Source organism: Caretta caretta, chromosome 1 (genome assembly GCF_965140235.1).
Source record: "Caretta caretta isolate rCarCar2 chromosome 1, rCarCar1.hap1, whole genome shotgun sequence".
Lineage (NCBI taxonomy): Eukaryota > Metazoa > Chordata > Testudines > Cheloniidae > Caretta > Caretta caretta.
This window is the reverse complement of record NC_134206.1, coordinates 234588640-234611537: the sequence shown is the minus strand read 5'-3', so window position 1 is coordinate 234611537 and position 22898 is coordinate 234588640. Positions and strand designations below refer to the sequence as shown.

The window sequence follows — 22898 nt, the reverse complement described above, 5'->3', positions numbered from 1 at the left end:
CAACCAGCTCCACCTGGACCCCCACCTCATCAAGCTGCACTCCTCCAGCACCCAGACCCCCCCCGGCCAAGCCCCATCTCTCCACACCCAACCCCCCTCCCCCGCCCCCACTGAGTCCCAATCACCTTCACCTGGATCCCCTGCAGAGTCCCATTGCTCTGTGCATTCAGATCCAGATCTAGAACCCCCACAAAGTGCCCCTGTGTATCCAGATCTCCCACTAAGCTGCCTGCACCCAGATTGCCACACACAGAAACCTCTCACCCCACACCTGGATCTTTCCACACTAAGCCCCTTCATACTTGGATCCTGCTGGGCTGAGCCTGTCAAGACTGGTGAAGAGGGGCGGGGTCCTGGGGTATTTCTGGCTAAGGTCCAGCCCTTGCACTGTGTCAGGGTCGGGTGCAGCCTCACTACCAAGTCCCTGTACTGGGGGAGGTGCGGGCTTCAGGGTGATCTCCCACATCAATGCAGCCAGTGGCCTGTGCTCCCCACTGCCATGCTGGAGCCATATTTATGTATTGACAAATAAAATCTGAAGAATTTTAAAATATTCTGAGCATAATTTTTAATTTTTTGGCGTAAATTAAGAACAGGATGGAAACAAAGAGTGACATTTGGGCTGAATATCAGGGAAACTGTGGCAGTGAGATATGCTAGATCATTGACAAGATTCTCACCTAGATGGCATGTGTGACAGTGCCCCCCATAAGACTTTATGGAAATATACTTATGTATAACTAGAATGTGTTTTATGCTACATTGCCATGTAACAAATATCTCTGTAAAGGTTATGATCTACTGAATCTATTAATCCTATTTGTATGCATGAATCATTTTTGTATTCAAAGTTATGAATACTGGCTGCATAGGTGTTTGATTCTGAATAGCTTTTAGTGAAGCAGTTGGTCAGCTTCCTGAGAAAAGACTGGTTTCAGAGGAACAGCCGTGTTAGTCTGTATTCGCAAAAAGAAAAGGAGTACTTGTGGCACCTTAGAGACTAACCAATTTATTTGAGAGCTGTAGCTCACGAAAGCTCATGCTCAAATAAATTGGTTAGTCTCTAAGGTGCCACAAGTACTCCTTTTCTTTTTGAGAAAAGACTATCTATCCTCAGTAAGTGCCCAATCAAGAAGCCCTTAAGCCAACAATGAACTTGGAGACGGCAATCCACATCTGGGCTTTCCCAGGAATGTGGCTTGGCTGGTAAGGAACTCAGTCATGCATGGACATGTGACTTGCCCAGGTAACTCCAAAACTCCATTTTGTAGTTGGACTTTGCATAGGAGAGAAGAGGGGGTGTCTCCACCCACAAGAGAAAGTCTATTTAAACCCCTGGGAGAGCCCTCAATTTTGTCTTCAATTGGGTAAAGAGGGAGCCTCTCCACCCACAAGGATACCTGAAAAAAGGACATTGGAGCTGTGCTCCGGCTCTGCTCCAGCTCCAGGCAAAAACCTGCAGCTCCACTGCTCTGGAGCTGCTCCGCAGGCTCTGCTCCAAAGCCCTGCCTGAAAGAAACTGGAACAAAGGACAATAACTACAGGGGGTCTGAGTGATTGTTGGACCCAGACTAGAAGGAGATTAGTCTGTAAAAGGATGCTTATGGGGTGAGGATTTTATCTGTATTCAGTTTTATTACCGAACGAGACACAGACTTGCGTGTTTTATTTTATTTTGCTTGGTAATTCACTTTGTTCTGTCTGGTTTCAGCATAGCAGCCGTGTTAGTCTGTATCCGCAAAAAGAAAAGGAGGACTTGTGGCACCTTAGAGAGTAACCAATTTATTTGAGCATAAGCTTTCGTGAGCTACAGCTCACTTCATCCGATGAAGTGAGCTGTAGCTCACGAAAGCTTATTCTCAAATAAATTTGTTAGCCTCTCAGGTGCCACAAGTACTCTTTTTCTTTTTGTTCTGTCTGGTACTACTTGGAACCATTTAAATCCTACTTTCTGTATTTAATAAAATCGCTTATAAAGCGTATACAGCGTAAAACGGATTTATTTAGGGTTTGGACCCCATTGGGAGTGGGGCATCTGAGTGCTAAAGGCAGGACACTTCCTAAGCTGCTTTCAATTAAGCCTGCAGCTGTTAGGGGATGTGGTTCAGACCCAGGTCTGGATTTGCAGCAGGCTAGCGGGTCTGGCTCAAACCAGGCAGGGCACTGAAGTCCTAAGCTGACAGGGCAGGAAAGCAGGAGCAGAAGTATTCTTGGCACATCAGGTGGCAACCCCCCAGGGGGTTTCTGTGATCCAACCCATCACAGCATGAGATGTTTACAACCAGACTGGAAAACCACCAAACACTGAAAGTCTACTGTAATCCTGCACTGGCAGGGTAATGGACATCAGAGAAAGAATAGACAGAGAAACACTGTTCTGGTGCACTGAGATGGATAAGACCCTACTGAAGCCTTTCTCTCCCCGTACCAGAAAGTGTGTGGAAGAAAAAGAGATCAGGGTTGATAAAAAATAAAATAAATGAAAAAAAATTTCTTTTAAAAAATAAACCTGTTTAAAATTATATCTGAATTTAAATACAAACTATGGTAAGGCCTAAACTTATTATAATCTCTTAAAACATATATATAAAAAATAAATATGCTGAATCCACAAGCCTCTATCCAAAACTTTGTGTGTTCTATATAAAGAAAGAATCAGAAGGAAAACATTTAACTTTTGAGGTCAAGCTATATTAATATGGCACAACTGGTCATATATCACATTAAGGGCTTGTTTTGTTTAATAAAATTAAGTTGTATATGCTGTTGCTAATTATCCAGTAAATGAGCAATAGATCATTCACAATTTTCTAACATACTAAAAGGTATAATTAATAATAATCTGAAAATATTAATCTATACAATTGTTTAAATATATATAGATAATAAGGTTGTACCTCCCCATGTAACAAAAAGATGTACAAATCCAGTGTAAAGGCTCTATTTAGTTGTAAATCAACATATTTTAATGGTTTTATCAACCAATGAGAATGCACCTTTCTTTACATCCTAACTGAAGTATAAATGGAAAAGTTGATGAAAACTGATTATTTAAATCAATGCACCGTAAAAGGAACCCCATTATATTTTTGCACAGAACACAGCTAGATCATCCTCCAAATCAGGGGTGGTCAACCTGAGCCTGAGAAGGAGCCAGAATTTACCAATGTACATTGCCAAAGAGCCACAGTAATATGTCAGCAGCCCCCTTCAGGTTCCCCCCACTCCCAGTGCCTCCCACCTGCCGCAAACTGCTGTTTCGCATGCGCAGGAGGCTCTGTGGGGGAGGAGTGAGGGCATGGCAGGCTCGGGGAAGGGGCAGGTGCCTTGGCGGAAGGGGTGGCAGGGCCTGGGGCAGAGCAGGGAGTTGAGCAGTGAGCACCCCCCGGCACATTGGAAAGTTGGAATCTCTATCTCCAGCCCCGGAGTCCGCGCCTATGCAAGGAGCCTCATATTAACCTCTGAAGAGCCGCATGTGGCTCCGGAGCCATAGGTTGGCCACCCTTTCTCCAAATCACTGGAACTTCTGCTACCTCTACATTTTATAAAAAGTGATCTTTAAATGAGGCTTTTCTCATTTCACACAGTATGCATTCAGTACACGGGTCAAGCTCATGAGGACATCAGAAGAGATAACAAAACACTGTAGTAGTCAGATATCAACTGTGACACACAACAGCATACATTCTGTTTATGTTACCGATAAAAGCAAATTAAGGATAAATTAGAATGAAAACATGGCAGCAGATTTTAAGTATGCATTAGCAGAAACACTACTAAGTCTATTGATTTATTCCAAAAATTACATTACATAATGCTATTTTAACTATATTAAAAAAGGCATGTTTAGTCACATGAATGTCCTAAAGGTTCCACAATACATGAGGAAACAGTCTGTGTTAACATTAAGACAGACAGACCAACCACAAAGGTGGCTGAAGAGCCGCAGTGTCTTCATATTGCTCTCCTTAATCTTCTGAACTGCTATATAGTTTTCTCATGGATTATTTCATACCTACTGTGTATTCCCGCCCCGCAGTGCAAGTCTCATTAATGTTAATGGAAACTATGTTCATCAAGGAAATTAGATCTTACGACCTGATAATTTAGATATTCCACTCAAGGTCCTTATTAGCATCTATTTGTAACATGCTGCTGTAAGTAATTATTTGCAACCAGGAATCTTTTAGATTTAAAAAGCATTCCTCATGAGCTCATTTGACAGTTTTAGAGGTCATTTTCTTGTCCATCTGAATAATACTTTCTATTTTGTATCATGAAATGAAAGTCAAAATTTAAAGGCTGCAAAACTAGTACACACAAAAATTAAGTGCATGTAGACAAAATGCATTTTATATACAAGTTTCTTTCTTTAATCATGGTGTCCCTAACATAGTATTAGGAAAACTGTCATTTGTAAGCAAACGAGACATTTTAAAAATGAGGTGCAACGAGGAAAAAGAATTCCATGGCAAAGAAAAGCATGAGATGGGCATCAAAAATGAAGAGACCAGACTCTGACTAAGGAGAGACATGTAAGGAACAGAGGCCTACATAGCAATGCAGAGTGATCAAGACAACACATGGCCAAGTGTGGGATGAGGTTGAAAGACTTCACAGAATGTCCTGATACCAGGAAGGAAGTTCCAGAAGTATATTCTGAAATAGGAAAGCTGATGTAGATGACAAAGTTGATGAAATGCAGTTCTGATGCCCGTAGCAGATAGTTTGGCAGGAAGATTCTGGATCCCTGAAAGTATTTTAATCAATATGAGAAATAATTAAAAATTTCAGCTGAAGGCCAAGCCAAGATAAATTTTGACTGTTTTTGGAAATTGTTAACAAGCAGGCTCACGATACCACACAAGAAATGTGGTGGGAAAAAGCGTTCGAAGTAGAGCTGCTGATTTAATTGCAGTTAACTCACGTGATTAACTCAAAAAAAGTAATCGTGATTAATTGCACTTTGGATTTTTTTCCCTACATTTTCAAATATATTCATTTCAATTACAACACAGAATACAAAGTGTACAGTGCTCACTTTATATTATTATTTTTATTACAAATATTTGCATTGTAAAAATGATAAAAAACAGTATTTTTCAATTCACCTCATACAAGTACTGTAGCACAATCTCTTTATCATGAAAGTGCAACCTACAAATGTAGATTTTTTTTGTTACATAACTGGTCAATTAATTCAATCTACGTCCTACTTGTTCTAGAACTGGTCCCTCCAGATCACGACTGCAGCATATGGGCAGAGTAATGCAGGGAAGCTCGCATTACTGCTGTCCATGCTAAACATATTTTTAGAAAATTTAAATCTCCAGACTTTTGTTGACAGAGCAGCTTTCAGAAGGAATTAATTCACAATACGTTTTTTAAATATAGTACTGTGTTTCAGTCCACACCTATTCCCGTGGTCCATCAACGATTACATTCACAACTCAGCTGCTAGCAGAACATAATCAATTGCAAATGCTGCTGTTGACTAAACATGAAGGGGTCAGACAGATGGATGAGCAGGTTCTTTTGTTTATGCCAGAAGCAATCTTAATCATGATATCTGTAAATAAGATGGTGTCTGATTTTGATTCTTAAGAATCTTCTTCTAAATAAGAGAGAAAGGATGGTCCAGGTTACGGTGCGACTCTGGTGACCTGGCTCATTTCCCTGCTTCTGGGTGAGTCAGTTTCTCTAAGCCTCAGCTCCCTATCTGTAAAATGGGGATAACTTCCCTAATTCAGAAAGGTGGTTTGTGAATAAATATACAAAAGATTTGAGGCACTTAGATATTATGGTAATGGGGACCAAACAAGGAGTTAAATCAGATGAAAATGATGACTTTAAATTTGGATCATCCCCCTCCAGAGGATATTATACACAACAGTTATAAGCAACCAAAAAAATTATGTTTTAGAAGTGTCACCTCAGCCTTACCTGTAGCATTAATATAGCACTAAACTTAATGAACCAAGCAGAACCAAAAAAAAAAAAAAAAAAAAAGTGTCAAGTTCAAATATTTCTACAAGCTGACAGGTCATAACTGATATCAAATCTGCCAGGCACTTACACTACACTCCAAGGTGCTAAATGTGGAAACCCTATTACTGAACTATTAAAGTTGAGATTTTACAAGCACAAAATCAAGGAATTTCAGTACAAGCCATAGAAACAAACTCTACTCCACTGACCGCAGTATTTTATTTAACTGAAAACAATCTTAACTTTCAATATACAGTGAAGTCTGTTTTTAGCGGTCACTGAAAGGACTAGTTTTTGCATGCTTCTGGGTTGTGAACCCCAAAACACAGAAAATGAACTTAGAAGCACTAGGGAGATCCCCAGTGGAAAAATTGTCAGCCCTTCTGGGCCATATTCTGATGCCAACTTTAGAGGACTGTAGGTGACATAGGAGGAAATAATTGGCTGGCTGCAGACTCCAAAAGATGAAAATATGTGTGAACAAATGTCCAGGCCTATACATGATTGCACAAGATTACATAAAATTAATGGCAAACAACATAGCGCCTACACCCTGCTCCCAATGATAACATTCATATTGACTTCAGGAGGGAGCAGAATCATGCGCTCAGCATACTAAAAGTATACAGTGTATCATTTTCATTCAATTGATTTTAGCTTATATTTCCAATATTGCATATTTCAAAGCAACATAAATTAAAATTTGAGACATTTAGAGGAATCCTAATTTCTTCTTGATTATACAGAAAATTGAACCAGTTCCTACTAATCCCTGCATCCTTTATCTATATTGCACATTCTGTGGTGCATGAAGAAAAACTCTTAGATTAAGGTTCTTCTCTAGCTTTTGTTTTCATGTTTCTATTCAGACACTAATTTGACTTTAACTCCCTTCTTATTATTTTACTCTTGGGTAAATCCAGATCACATAACCCTTCTAGACCTACTCTTCAAGTTGACTATGGGTAAAGTTGGGATTTATGAGCTTAAACCACTTAGGGTTAGAACCACAAAGGTGCTTAGGTGCAATGCTAAGCATCGTAACGCCTAATTTTCAGATGCCTTGCCACCCAGTGGAATTTTCAGCCCTGGGGTAGGTGCTCAGGTTCCCTATACAATGCATGGGGAGAGTCTGGTGCCTAAGAACGGGATTCATGGAAGCCGGCATGCTGAATGAGGACCCACGTAAGCTAGTGACTAAGAAATTCTGAGAAGGGTGGGGCCTACGCCCCACCCCTGAAAAAGCCATAAAGCACCTAATTCCAGGCTGGAGTAAGGCACTTATCTCTGCTCGGGTGCCTATCTCAGAAAAAGAGCAGACCTCCACCCGAGTATAGCCACTAACCCAATGGTCAAGACACTCACTCGGAATGCAGGAGACCTGTTTTCAAATCCCCACTATGCCAGATTTGGAGCGAGAATATAAACTTGAGTCTCCTACAACCTGGGTGACTACCTAACAGCCAGGATATAGAGTCACACATGCTCCCTCTCTTTGGTCCAATGAATAGCGGAAGAAGAGGAGCCAGAGAGACGAACATCAGAATACCCAATAACCTGGAGGTTAGAGCACTCATCTGGGATATGGGAGACACAAACTCAAGTCCATGCTCCAAACCAAAGCAGAGTGGGAATCTGAAAACAGGTCTCCCACATCCCAAGTAAGTGCCCTAACCACTGGGATGATGAGTATGCTGAGACGAGACCCCTCCTTCCCAGCCGCACCCACACAGAAAATTCTAATCTGGTCACCCCTAGCTGTCCTTTGTGTGAAGGCCCCACAAGTGAGATATGCAGAGGAATGCTTTGTTTGACGATCTTGCCCATCTTAGACCTGAGCTAGGATGCTAAGCAGTTCGGCAGTGTCAAGACTTAAATGGTTTTGTGCATGCCCACCAATGGAAGCTTTGTCACCTGGAGAATTTAGGCACCTCCAGGGTAAGGCAGCAGTTGAGCATGGGTTTGTGGACCTCACTGGCATCTAAATGTTGGACTTAGAGGCCTAAAGTGGCAGTTAGGTACTTAAGTCTATTTCTGGATCTAACCCTTAGGCCATTTTGAAAATATTCCCCTCTATCTTTAACTTTTAACATTTAAACAATTTTTAGGTTTAACAGCTGCACTGCTGAGCAATTTAACAGAAACATTGGGATTATGGGTAGAGATTGACTGAAGTACCACTTCCTCCTCTCCCCTCACATCCAATGTAATTCATTAAGAATAAAGCACCAAACAACAAATGGTATGCTTAATTTGTAAATCAATATTGTCTTCAGTTAAAATTTAACCTTTTGAATCAGGGGAACCATATTAATGATACTAACCATACATTATATTAACTATTATTCTGTATTGAGATAAAACATAACAGTTTTACATACAAAGTCTATAACCATGTTTTCACATTCTTTCCATTTTCGGAACATCAATTGGAAACATTTTTACTATTCTGAAATTATTACAAGATCCTCCCGTACTGAAGTATAGCAAAATGAAGAAGGCAGAATTCCAGCATTCAAGTGTACAAGCTTTATAACATATGGGTCAAAAATCATTCAAGTTGTACACAGAACAGAAGGTATGTTTGAGACCATGTGTAGTGGATATATTGACTGACTTGTCCCAAAGTCCTCCTGTTAGTATTTTTGGTTTCAATTTTTTAAAATTTTTTATTAAAGATCTCTCTCCAGTTACTATATGAAAAGACTTGTACAAACAGAAAAGAAAATGACTACACAAAGTTATCAAAACCACAATTTAAACAAGCATTTCTCATTCATACATAATAGTACGTAGAACATTTCCGATAATGTATTTTCCACTGAATGCATCCGATGAAGTGAGCTGTAGCTCTCGAAAGCTTATGCTCAAATAAATTGGTTAGTCTCTAAGGTGCCACAAGTCCTCCTTTTCTTTTTTCAGATAAAAGTGTAATTTTAAAGTTAGTGCCCTATTGATTTTGAAATACCTACTTCATGTCCTTCACTCCCTCTGGCAAAACCACCACTCATCCTCCAGAAAGGGTAAAGAGAGAAGCAGCTAGGAGAGGGTAAATGGAGTAGTCCATTTAAGTGTAAGTATGGGATCCTGTCAAACAACCTCCAATGTTCAACGTTAGTTATCTGAAAACAGTTCTTGCAGCACTCCCAAATTCTAGGCCTACTAAATTTCCTGCACTAACATGTCACTGCAACTACCACCACTCATTTGGGTCAGGACCTTTGATAATGCAGCAATCAATACTTTGTCTACAACGGAAAGCTGCACCAGTGTAATTCTCTTTTTTTCTGGCAGAAACTGATATGAGTTCATATACAAATTGTCTTGTATATAGGTTTATCCCACTGCTTAAACTGAAATACTTAACCCTCTTCCAAATTGACTTGCATCTGCATGTTTTTGTGGGTTTTTTTTAAAGCACAGACCTGCAAACCACCACTATTGCCTTGTGACAACGTGCAGTGAGTGAACAGGTGAGCCTGCACTCAGATCACTTGGACACCAATTAGTTCTCCCACAAATAAGATGACTGAAGTAATTAGATAATCAGGATGGCAGGCTGGGTGAAATAAAGAGTCAATTAGCCCATCAGCCCAGAAGGATAGAGACACAAGAAGGAAATGCAAGGGGAGAGAGGAACAGGGCTAGCTAAGCCCAGTCTCAGAGAATTCAGGGAAGGGAGACTTCTGCTCCTCTCTGGTACTGAAAAGATGACTAAATGCACAAAAAGATATGGGAAATAGTCTGATGTATGGAGACTGTTTGTAGTGGTGTTGGTGGAGGGAACTCAACTAAATGGCACTGTGAATGTACAACAAGTGGAGTCTGTGAAGTTTCTGCATTGCAAGAAGCCAGGAGTGGAGGTGCACCCTGTTACATTCCTCTATTAAATTTAGACAGTTTTCTGCTTGTAGCAAAAACTAGCTGTTGTCTAAGGTTTCTATAAGGTGGATTTGCCAAAATAGGGTGGAGGGGGGATTTATTTAATTTTAAAAAAAAAGCTATCATAGACATTAACAGTGACTGAACCAGGATTAGGAACCATATCTAGTGTGTTCCTAGGGCATGTTATTTGTTCTTTTCCCCAATCTCACCCCACAAGAATTGCTCAGTCTTTGTCTAGAAGGACCACACTCCTAAGGATGAAAGGGTAGTTCTTTCAATCTTTGTCCCTCTTCAGGCTGCCAAACAAAGGTCCAGTAACAACTGGAAGTTTTTGCCATGTGGATGCTTACATAATAGAAATTTGATTAAGACCACCAATTTACTTCATATTAGAATATAACATTTGACCAGTATCACCCAAAACCACACTTCAAAAGGCTCTTCAGGCCTTTTTGCTGTCAGAACAGTGAATGTATGGCTGGAACCTAATCAACAGGGAAAATTTCTTCAATTTTAAGACTGGTTTCAGAGTAGCAGCCATGTTAGTCTGTATTCGCAAAAAGAAAAGGAGTACTTGTGGCACCTGAGAGACTAACCAATTTATTTGAGCATAAGCTTTCGTGAGCTATAGCTCACTTCATCGGATGCATGAAGCTCTCCACTTCATGCATCCGATGAAGTGAGCTGTAGCTCACGAAAGCTTAATTTTAAGACTGTTTTCTTTTCATTTGTTTAAAAGTTAGTTTAGCCCTTTATAACATTTATTTTTATTTCTGTGGTAGGAATGGGCTAGAGTCCTTTGATGCAGACTATACCACCTTGCTCAAAGCCCAAACCTAAAACGTTCAAACCCAACAATGAAATGAAAGAACTCTGATCCTTTTAAACAACCTTCTTCTTTTAGAAGAATCAGTTTCCTAAACCAGATTAGTGAAAAATCATTTTTAGCTACTCTTCATGCTCCTCAATTCCATGCGGTTATTTCCTTTTCTTTCCTTTATCCCTGGCAACAGTTCTCGCCAGGGAGTGGGATCTGGGACTTGCCCTGCTTCATGTGTGCCATGGCTCCGTGCGGCTCCCAGAAGCAGAGGCATGTTCCCCCCCCGGGTAGGGGCTGGAGATGGGACATGCTGCTGCTTCTGGGAACTGCTTGAGGTAACCGCTGCCAGGAGCCTGCATCCAACCCCCTCCCGTGCCAGAACCCCCTGCCTCAGCCCTGATCCCCCTCCTGCCCTCTGAACCCGTTGGTCCAGCCCAGAGCATCCCCAACCCCTCATCCCCAGCCCCACCCCACACCTAACCCTGAACTCGTTTCTGGCCCCACTCCACAGCCTGCACCCCCAGCCGGAGCCCTCACCCGCACCCCCACCCCCAATTTCATGAGTATTCATGGCCAGCCATACAATTTCCATACCAAGATCTGGCCCTTGAGCAAAAAAGTTTGCCCATCCCTGTTCTAGATCCTCTCCTTATATAAGGCATAGATTAACATTAAAGCACAGCTCAAAAAAAAAAAAAAATATGAAGGTGTCAATGTTTCTAGAACTTATTTTTCCTGATACAGTAATGTTAAAAAACAAAAAAAAACAAAAAAACTTGTGAATTTAAGCTACAGTGCAACAAACCATGTTTTGTAATTTTTATAATACTAAGCCATGTGTGAGTGAACCATCAGTGCACAGGGCCAAAGTCCTTGTAAAATATAATACACCCAAGGTACACAGTAATGGTCTAGGAACGTACATCCTGATGTGGCTGTTTACTTCACTGAGACTACAGGGCATGTGTACAGTTGCTGCTCCATCTGGTCATATTATGCAGTTTTTTTAATTAAGGTATTCAAGCATTGTCAGCTGATCAGAACATATATGCCAACTCAGCCTGAAAGAGATCATTTGTTGCATAAACAAGATGCTACCATGGGTGTGTCATTTAGAGCACACCTTCGGTCACCAGTGCTTCATGAAAAAACATTCTATTTAGAGATGATTGACATGTTTTCTATTTTCTTCTCCATTTTTCTTCAGTCATCTTTATCAAAAGTATTTGAAGGCAGCCATCACTGTGATATTTAAGTTCCTGAAGCAAGTCACAGTCCTTCTGTAAGCAATATCAAATTCCTCCACAGCAACTAACTGTGCTGCCAAGAAGAGGATTATGACTAGGGATTCTAGAAATCAGTCTGCCGTGGAAAAAACATGGCATTTGTGTTTACAGAAAATCTTTGGTTTTTATTTTTTCACAAAAAATAAAAACATTAGGGCTGCCAATAATCTCAGTTAATGCATGCGAGCAACGCAAAACAAATTAACTAGATTAAAAAATAGTCACAATTAATTGCACTATTAAACAACAGAATAATTTAAATTTATATAAATATTTTGATGTTTTTCTAAGTTTTCATATATTGATTTCAATTACAACACAGAATACGTGTACAGTGCTCACTTTATATTATTTTTATTACAAACATTTGCACTGTAAAAAAGATAAAAGGAATAATATTTTTTAAAATCACCCCTAAAGACCATGTCACTGAGTTTGGTGCGGTAAAATTTCATGTTGATGGTAATATGCTGTTCTGTAGACTATGTTTGAAGGCAGACAACTGTAGAACACATGGAAAGCACTAAACTGAATGAAAACTAACGAAAACAAGGAGGCTACAACAGCATGGCCATCGACAACAACAAAAAACAATGTACTGGGTCTGGATCATTCTATTAATTTTATTATAATGATTGATGGCACTGGCAGACTTTGAACTTGCTTAAAATTGTAAATATATCAATAAAACATTGTGTTCAACTGATATCAGTATATATATTGTGACTAAGGAAACCGAAACTCAGCGTTTCATTTTAAGTGTGGAAAAACATGGATTTTTATGCTTTATAAGACAAATTGGTGTGTGTGTGTGTGTGTGTGTGTGTGTGTGTTAAATCACAAAAAAATAGGATCCCTGATTATGACTTCAGGTGATGGACACACAGATGAACACTTAGCCTACAATAATTTGTTCTCATAAAAATGTTCTTAATAGTAATAAAATGGGAAATATGATGCATTAGTAGAAATGTTGCTATTTAGAGTTTAGATTTCCCAGGAGACATCAGCAGATCTTCAAATGCACTGCAAGGGACAATACCAAAAATATTACCAACAATCAAGACAAAACATACTTAATATCATATTGCAAGCTGTTTAAAACGTTTTAGTATTTCATTGATATACACTCATGAAAAATTAAAATTAAAAAGCCTTTAATTTTTTTTTACTCTATATACGGGCTGTCAAACAATTAAAAAAATTAATCTTGATTAATCACACTGTTAAACAATCACAGAATTCCATTTATTTAAATATTTTTAGATGTTTTCTACATTTTCAGATATATTGATTTCAATTACAACAGAATACAAAGTGTACAGTGCTCACTTTATTTTTTAATTACAAGTATTTGCACTGTAAAAAACAAAATAGTATTTTTCAATTCACCTAATACAAGTACTGTAGTGCAATCTCTTTATTATGAAAGTTGAACTTACAAATGCAGAATTATGTACAAAAAACTGCACTCAAAAACAAAACAAGGTAAAACTTCAGTGCCGACAAGTCCATTTAGTCCTACTTCTTGTTCAGCCAATTGCTAAGACAAACAAGTTTGTTTACCTTTGCAGGAGATAATGCAGCCCGCTTCTTGTTTAGAACATCACCTGAAAGTGAGAACAGGCGTTCTCATGGCATGGCTGGAGCTGGTATCGCAAGATATTTATGTGCCAGATGCTATTTATTCATATGTCCCTTCATGCTTCAACCACCATTCTCGAGGACATGCATCCATGTGATGATGGGTTCTGCTCAATAACAATCAAAAGCAGTGCGGAACGACATGTTCATTTTCATTATCTGAGTAAGATGCCACCAGCGGAAGGTTGATTTTCTTTCTGGTGGTTTGGGTTCTGTAGTTTCCACATTGGAGTGTTGCTCTTTCAAGACTTCTGAAAGCATGCTCCACACCTCATCCCTCAGATTTTGGAAGGCACTTCAGATTGTTAAATCTTGGCTTGAGTGCTGTAGCTATCTTTAGAAATCTCACATTGATATATTCTTTCTGTTTTGTCAAAACTTCAGCGAAAGTGTTCTTAAAATGAACATGTGCTGGGTCATCATCCGAGACTGCTAGAACATGGAATATATGGCAGAAATGGGTAAAACAAAGCAGGGGATATACAATTCTCCCCCAAGGTGTTCAGTCACAAATTTAATTAGCACTTTTTTTTAACAGGCGTCATCAGCATGGAAGCATGTCCTCTGGAATGGTGACCGAAGCATGAATGGGCATAAGAATGTTTAGCATATCTGGCACGTAAACACCTTACAATGCTGGCTACAAATGCACAATATAAATGCGTGTTGTCACTTTCTGGCGACACTGTAAATAAGAAGAGGGCAGCATTATCTCCTGTAAATGTAAACAAACTTATCTGTCTTTGTGACTGGCTGAACAAGAAGTAGGACTGAGTGGACTTGTAGGCGCTGAAGTTTTACATTATTTTGTTTTTTGGAATGCAGTTATGTAACAAAACAAAAATCTACGGTTGTAAATTGCACTTTCACAACAAATATTGCACTACAGTACTTGTATGAGGTGAATTGAAAAATACTATTTCTTTTGTTCATCATTTTTACAGTGCAAATATTTGTAATAAAAATATACACTTCGATTTCAATTACAACACAGAATACAATATATATGAAAATGTAGAAAAACATCAAAAATATTTAATAAATTTCAATTGGTATTCTATTGTTTAACAGTGTGATTAAAAAAATCCCAATTTTTGAGTTAATTGTGAGTTAACTGATTAATCGACAGCCCTAATATACACACACACACACTATGCTGTCCCCATTCTACTTTTTAAACTTCAGAATAAGCCTCTTTAATAGAAGAAAGTTCAAAATAGTTTAGCCACAAGCAAAACACTTAAAATCTGAAGCCAGACAATAACCATAACATGCACCAGGAAAGCTCCAGAACAGAAAAGGAACACAGATGAAGACAATCAAGGAAAGGAAGTAGTGGCCCAAATCAAGAAAGACAATCAAGCCCATGGGCGAGGGAAGAGAACAAGGAGGAATAGGAGTCCAGGTAGTATGGGGTATAAAATAGAAATTAAAAAGTTATTTCAACAACAAAATAGGAATCTTACTAGCACAGTCCTGGCTTAGGTGGTTGTACTTGGTACCTTCAATACAAGAATTACATTCTTGTGCATACTGTCAAGCTTAAAAAAGCAAGATACTGATGAACACAAGTAATCAAACATGGGGTAGGGGGGGAAAGGGTAGCTCTACGAAGTAAGTGGCAGATCCCTAAAATCTGGAAGAGATCTAAGACAGGTGCTTTCAAGAAGATCTAGAGGAAAGTGCTGATGACTTCATAATACAAGTGCTTAGGGCCTTAGATAAGTGTATCAGGTATCATGTAAATCTAAACAAAAAAAATGTGTAAATAAATCCATCATTTTGGTTTACATTAATTAATGCTTGCTGTTAGAGGATACAGAAGATAAGAGGCTTTCATTGACATCCTCTCCACCCTATGCTGGAGACATGGGGGACACTGCACTGAAATAGAGAAATGGTGGACAGATACAGGGGGAGCTACCCTCTGCCCCAGAATGTTAAACTGAGTGGTGGTAACAAAGGTAAAATAATCAATTAAATCGTCTAAGGCATCCCTGTTATGAAACAATCCAATACTTATAGCACAGGTCTTTGACAAGGTGCATTATGGGGATTTTGAGTTGGCATTTGTCAGAAGAGCAAGTGGAATTTCCATATTGGAATAGACCCATGATCCATCCTGAGCTAAGGAGGTCGATCAGTCTCCTGTACCTATTCTATCCTTGGTCTCTTGTCAAGATTGGTAACAAGGATTCCACTTGTGGTGGGACACCTGGAAAGCAGATGAGATTACCATCATTACATAGGCCACCAAAACCAGTGACAAAGGTTTTCTCATTACTAATAAGGGAGTGACCAAACAGCTGAAGACGTTCAAGAACTTAAAGGAAAGTGGCAAGATTCACTCACTCACACATGACCACAATGCACAAAGTCTAGGAGGTGAAAAGTTAATACTAGACAAGTGAAACTTCAAAGTTTCCTTATGAAGTCATTATCAAATTATCAGCTTTTAGAAAACAGTCTATAGTTTCATTCTTAATACTGATTGCAGCCAACTTCTGAATGAAACAAGGAAGACCAAAATCTGCTGTTAGACCAGTAGAACAGAAGAGAATTTGGCTCAAGCAGCATACATTTTAATGACATTGCTTTGGATTATTGTAACCACGGCGAATGAAGGAAGACGAACAGCATTCTTAAGCATTTGGAGGTAAAAACAGAAACAGTTCTATACTGCTCTTAGCTTTTTCCCAGGTGCCACTCTTCTTGTCAGATTTAAACAACAACTACACGAAGAAAAATCTTTAGGTAGAAGAGGACTTTGTCTTTCCACACAACTGCTGGCAGAAAGAGGCAGTTTGATCATTTACTTTGGAATTCTTCCCTGTGTGTGGATAGGGACACGAAATAATCATTCTGTATTGCTTATTTCGGAACCAATTCTGTATTATGCAATACTGATCAGTAGGCTTTCTGATAAAATTAAGCAATCATTCTGAAGCATTACAGTAAAAGCATACAAATGGTTAAGCAGTGGTTTTCAAATTGGGGGTCATGAGGTTATTACAGGGGGGAAGGGTGATTTGTGTGCTGTCAGCCTCCACACCAAACCCCACTTCACCTCCAGCATTTATAACAGTGTTAAATATTTTTTTGAAGTGTTTTTAATTTATAAGGGGGGATTGCACTCAGAGGCTAGCTGTGTGAAAGGGGTCACTAGTACAAAAGTTTGAGAACTACTGGGTTAAAGGATTTTCCTCCTTTGCCCAAATGTTAAGCTAACAATTCTATTTAGAAAAAATAATTTTAAATGGACACACTTAAATATACTATTTAAAAATACAACTTATTACAAATCTTAAATGATGGAATGATTAAGCAGCAGACTATTCTAAAATGCAAGGCAACTGGAAGACACACTAAGTAACTTGGAATGGTTTTGCCCACTTCACATTATGTTCTTGCAAGTAAAATTTAGTAAATTTACTAAGTTAAACTTTGGACTTTTTAACCTTCCAACACACTATGCTGACTGTATGAATATAAAGAGCAAAGGTGGCTAGATGTAGAGTTCAATTATGAGGAAACTCACACTACTGACTAGTTCTGTCCACACCTCAGCAAGTTCCTAGGCTCCTCTGTCACAGCCCTACTACATTTCAGACTAGTCAAATCTCTATTCCACTGAATATATATCTCCAGCTTTTATTTCTTTGCTAGATGTGGGTCCTTCTCTCTCTTGTGTCCCAGGAAAGCTACTGCAGACTTTTCTCTCAAAATCTGTTTTGCTCTAGCACCCCACTGCACTGATCTTTGAAGCGGAAGTTTGTATGCACATTCTCGCTTCTACTGTTACTTGTGTGCAATATTTTAAAAATATACTAGACAGCAAAAGAAAATGGTGACTGAAGGAATCTCAGTATGAATAAAGTTCTTCAGTTGCTCAAAGGCACTGAAGAACAAAATGACAAAATCTGCATACCTATTTTTAAGACCAAGACTTTTCTACTTGGTTGAAAAATAATTTCCATTAGTTTCCTAGAGCAATTTTTCTAGTTGTCTAAATATATATTTATTAGTTATAGTATGTCCATGCTCAAAAGAACCAAGCATCAGTCTTCAGGGGGTTTCATTTTGTGAACTCACATCTTGGAACAGAGCCAGAATTATGAATGTGATGTTCCACTGCTATAAACAGCACTAAAATGTTACCAAGAAAAAGGGTCAGCCCTTAAGCAATAAGGTTTCAGTTTCATATACTTGTTCTCCTGTGCAAGAAAACAAATACATGAAACTGAAATGTGGAAAAGCAACTGGACTTGATGGTGTGTCTAATTATTATTACTTTGGCACAGGAATATAGAAGTGGCTGCTTGTCTTCTTTAATTCTTGCATGGAGACAATGCAGATACCCAGGCTGTGGAGCAGACAAGTGGCTGCACTACTTAAATCACATAAAAACCTTAACTCTGCAAAGAGCTACCACCCAACATCCATATATTGCTCAACCTACAAGCCATATGAGAGAATTATAATGGGTAGAATAGCACCAATAGTGGAAAGGTAGCTGACTGATGCCCAAGCTGGCTTTTCCCTAGGATATTCATGCTATGGCAAAGTTGCAAACCTAGCTCAAAAAGAAAAGGAGTACTTGTGGCACCTTAGAGACTAACCAATTTATAAATTTATATATTTCTTTTTGCGAATACAGACTGATACGGCTGTTACTCTGAAACCTGTCAAACCTAGCTCAATACATCTAAAATGGTTTAGATTCTTGTTTATCTGTCAGCTGCTGATGAAACTGTGAACCATGGTGCATAACTACTGAAATTGCCAAGAACTCGGAGAAATAGCAAGATGGTCCAGGTCATCTCCTCCCTGCTTGAGGATGGACTTTTTTGGTTGAGGTGGGTGGTCAAAAAAGTCAACAGCCTGCTCACCAGAATGGATTGCCCCATGGTTCTATCAGCCTTGCTGTTTAATGTTTACACAGAATTCTCTCAACATGCCAAGATTCATTTATGCAGATCTCTGTATCATCAAGCAATCAGAAAGATTTGAGGACACTGAGCGCATTCTAATTGGCTCTCTGAGTGTACTTGGAAAATATTATCACACATGGTTCCTGAATGCCAATCTTAGCAAGCCCCAAGTGTGCACCTTTCACATGAAAAACCCTCAGGCCATGCAAAAACTTCAGATATCATGGGATGGAACAATCCTTGAGCACTATGAGTATCTGGTGTACCTTGGGGTCACATCAGACTGAATGCTGACACTCAAAGAGCATCAAGAAGCTAAAGGAGAAAGTGAATTCCAGGAGTTGTGTACTGCAAAAAACTAGCTAATAAAAAAAAGAGGAGCTGACCCCCAAAAAGTCTGAGCAACCAGTCTCACCCTGTGTTACTCAACTGCAGAGTACTGTGCCCCAGTATGCTCATGCTCCAGCCATACATACAAAATTGATACTGAACTCAATGGATCCTGTAGGATCATCACAGGGACTTTGAAACTGACTCCCACACAGTTGCTATGCTGCCTCCAGGGGACTGCAGCACCATCAGTGAGGTGGGATGCCTTCAGTAAAAAGGAGAGACAAAAACAAGTGCATGATCTAAGACATCCACTGTATGGACACATTCTACCACCCAAGAGGCTGAAATCCAGAAAGATCTTTGCCTCTGAAAACCTCTTACCCCAAAATACCACTGTGGAAAGTTACAGTGTAACAAACTGAAGGGGAATATTGATTATCTTGGAGAACTTGGTTCCTTTAGAACTCCCCCACCTTCCCCCAGGCACTGACATTGTACGAACATACTGGTGTACTCTAAACTGAGAGAGAGCTGGGGTGGCAAAGACTGGTCACAATATGACCAACTGGAAGCTGAGGAATGGCCCCAAATGTGAACGTGGACAGCCTTGGCAAACACTTGAACATTGCCTGACGCACTGCCCCCATCAACATCCTGTACTCCTGAAGATAAGTGTTTGAAATAAGTGATACCATCATGTCTTGGCTGAAGTTTTGGAGCAACAAGCTACGATGATGATCGTTGGCAAGAACAAAAATATCCTCAACAGAATATTTTTCTTAAAATTCAACCCCAAAATAACGAAACCAAAATAAGGAACTGTAACAATTTTCTCTTCCATTCTTAAAAACCTGAGAGAGTTGTTTCTTGCACAACTGACCAAAACATGTTGCACTGCCCAAGGATTTAATGAAACGGAAAGGGTTTTTTAAATCTTTTAAAATTGCCCATGCGGATCTCCACTCCTGGAATAAGCATGCCATGTTGTTGTGAGTGCATTTATCCCAGGAAGCAATAACCTAGAAGAACCACTGTAACTATTAACTAACTGTTCTTTAAGCAAAAACTAACTTTGATATTGCCTGCACCTCCACTATAGTTATTTTCAACAAGTATATCTGTTATACATTGATCTTAAATTTACCATTGATACTATCTGATATAATGCATGTTTACCAAATTTATTCCCTTCTTGGGTAATTTACAATTATTTCAGTTGAATTAAGATCCATTGCTACAGAGCAGTCAGTTTTTACTGAGATTTATTCTTGCATCTGGTTTTCTTGGAGAGTGTCACTAAAATGGAGACAATTTCCACACATTAACAACATTTGGAAACTACGATTTGAAAATGTGTATTATAAATGCTGTAATATATTCAGGCTGCAATTAGCAACCACAGAGGCAGAGAGAGTTAAAACAAATTTCCAGTAAACTCCTGAGGCTAGATTAAGTATATTCTAGAAGCGTAAGCTTCAGTAAGATTAGCTGGCCCCAGACAAATGATTTGTCATACCTACGAGCAAAGGCCATCTAACTAACTCAACAGGCAAAAAATGAATTTTTTGACTCCAGAATTAGGAAAGAGGCTAGTAGGCTCAATTAGTAACCGAGTTTTAATTACATCAAATAGGGACGATACCCATCCACTTATCAAAAGGGTGAGATAACCAGTATTGAGGCAGCACACAGAAACCTTTCAGTATCAGTCCAACCTGCAGTTTATTTTGAAGTGTACTGAAACTGAAAGCCTGTGAAGGGAGATAGAGTTGGCAAATGGTGGCGTTCGCTACATCCTGCCTGCGGCTCAGCGATGGAGAAGGGGGGTCTTGGGCCCTGGTTGATAAGCAGCCAGGCCGCAGATAAACGGCCTCCTCCTTGCCCACGCTGCGGGGCCCCGCGGAGCTGGCACTCGCTCACCCACGCCCCACGCCGGCCAGGGCAGGCGCAGCCAGCGGGAGGCTTTGCACAGAACAAGCGTTGCAGGCCGGGGCCTTTCCCCGCAGGGCCCCTCCTTTCTTAAAGCCCCGCACGCACCAGGGACCGAGCCACGCACACCGGATGGGCCTTTTAAACGCGACGCCTGGAAGACGGCCTAAGGGGGAGAAAGCAGAAAAAAAACCCCTCTGCCAGGAAATGGTCATATGGGGGCGGCGATCGGGGGGGCTGGGGAGGATCGGAGCTGGTCGGGCGGATTGTTTGTGGGGGGAGGAGCTGGGGGCTAATTTAAGGGGAGGATCGGGGGGGGCCTGGGGCTGATTCTGAGGGGGAGAAGCTGGGGGCTAATGGGGAGGGAGAAGCTGGGGCGCCAGGAACGGGTGGGGAGGGGCCGGGAAGGGGTCAGCGCTGCACCCACACGGCCGGGCTCCCTGGCAAACGGGACCCAGCCCCAGGCCCGGTGTGGGGGGGATTCCCCGCGCCCCCCAATGGCCGCCCAGCCTCGGACCGGGCCCCCCGGCCGCTACCTGCAGCGTCACATCCTCGGGGCTCCAGTGGGGCCGCAGGCGACGCAGCAGCTGCAGGGCTCCGTCGCGGCAGCCGGGCCCATCCACGTCGCTCAGGGCGATGTCCAGCTTGGGCACCTCGGGGGAGCCGGGCGGCACGTGGATGTAGTTGGCCATGGCGGGCGGCGCTGGGTCCGGCGGCGGCGGCGGCGTCGTCTCGTGACTCTCTGAGCGGCGAAACCTGCCACTGGGGCGGCTGCTGCTGCTGCTGGTGGTGGTGGGGGAAATTTCCACTTTGGTCCCGCTACAGCGGCTGCGGCTCCACCTCCCCCAGCTCCGTCTACGGCGCGGGGCAGCCTGGGAAAGTGGTGGGCGGGGTCGGCTCCCTGGGCTGCCGCGGCCCCCTCCTGCCCCGCCCGGGCCGCACGCAGCGCTCCCCGCCTGACACTGCCACCCAGAGCCATCGCCCGGCTGCTGCGTCCGGCGGCTCCCCCATCTCCCTGGCTGCCTCTTCCCTTCCCCACTCCCTCCCCCAATCTCCCTGGCTGCCTCTTCCCTTCCCCACCCCACTCCCTCCCCCAATCTCCCTGGCTGCCTCTTCTCTTCCCTTCCCCACTCCCCCCCTCCCCCAATCTCCCTGACTGCATCTTTCCTTTCCCATTCTCCCTGACTGCATCTTCTCCCCCTCCCTCCCCCAAATCTCCCTGACTGCGTCTTTCCTTCCCCACTCCTCCCTGACTGCAACTCCCCCCCCCCATTCTCGCTCCCCACTCCCCCATTCTTCTCCTCTACCCATCTCCCTGGCTGCATCTTTTCTTCCCCACTCCCTCCTCACCCCCCAACCCCCCTGGCTGCATCTCTTTCTCTGTACCCTCCCTCCCCAGCTGCATTTCTCTTTTCCCTCTCCCTTAACTTTCTGGCTGGGTTTACTCTCTGCTGCCCCCAGGGAAAAATTTTGTGTTGTTCTTTAATGAATAAACCACCTAGGTAACATCCCTCTTTTTACCTGCCTATATCCATATGAAGCATCCAAGGAAATGATTAATGAAAGCAGTTCATTATCTTATGGAAAAATCTAATGCAAAAGATTAACCCTAAGGTATAAGTCACCTTGCCTTTCACCTCTTAGTTCAGCTATGCTTAAGGTGAGGTAATTTACAACAGAAATGAGACCACCATATCTGTGTGGAGCAAAGGTAAATTTGTGGTTAAAGGAAGGACGTCTGACACCTTAGTTTACTTTGCTGTTGTCCTTTTACATTGTATTCATTTTTGCCTCTAACGTGTGTGCCATTTTTCAAACTTTATTTTTCCCTGAACATTTGTTATTTTCCTAACCAACTTTTCTCCCCTCACTCTTTCCGTAGTTTCAACTGTAACTATGTGCAATAGCATTTACAGACTGAGGTCTAGATCCTCATCAGTTTGTAGGCTCCTAGCTTCCATTGGTTTCAGTGGAAGTTAGGAGCATAAATACTTTTGAGGATCTGGGCCTTAGCCAACCCTAAAAGCCTCTTCCAGAGAATCTACCCAGATTTAAACATCCGCCTAATAATCACCCTACCTT

General features: G+C 41.2%; 1 protein-coding gene across 1 annotated transcript in view; it reads right to left on the bottom strand.

Moving 5' to 3' along the window:
• The window catches only part of ETNK1 (ethanolamine kinase 1), a 59960-nt gene extending 38230 nt beyond the window's left edge, over positions 1-21730 (bottom strand). Inside the window, exon 1 of the mRNA XM_048826801.2 lies at positions 21353-21730. Within this exon, the coding sequence (XP_048682758.1) occupies positions 21353-21508 (156 nt within the window). The 5' untranslated portion in view covers positions 21509-21730. The remainder of the gene's footprint in view (positions 1-21352) is intronic.
• Between the last annotated feature and the right edge of the window lie 1168 nt (positions 21731-22898).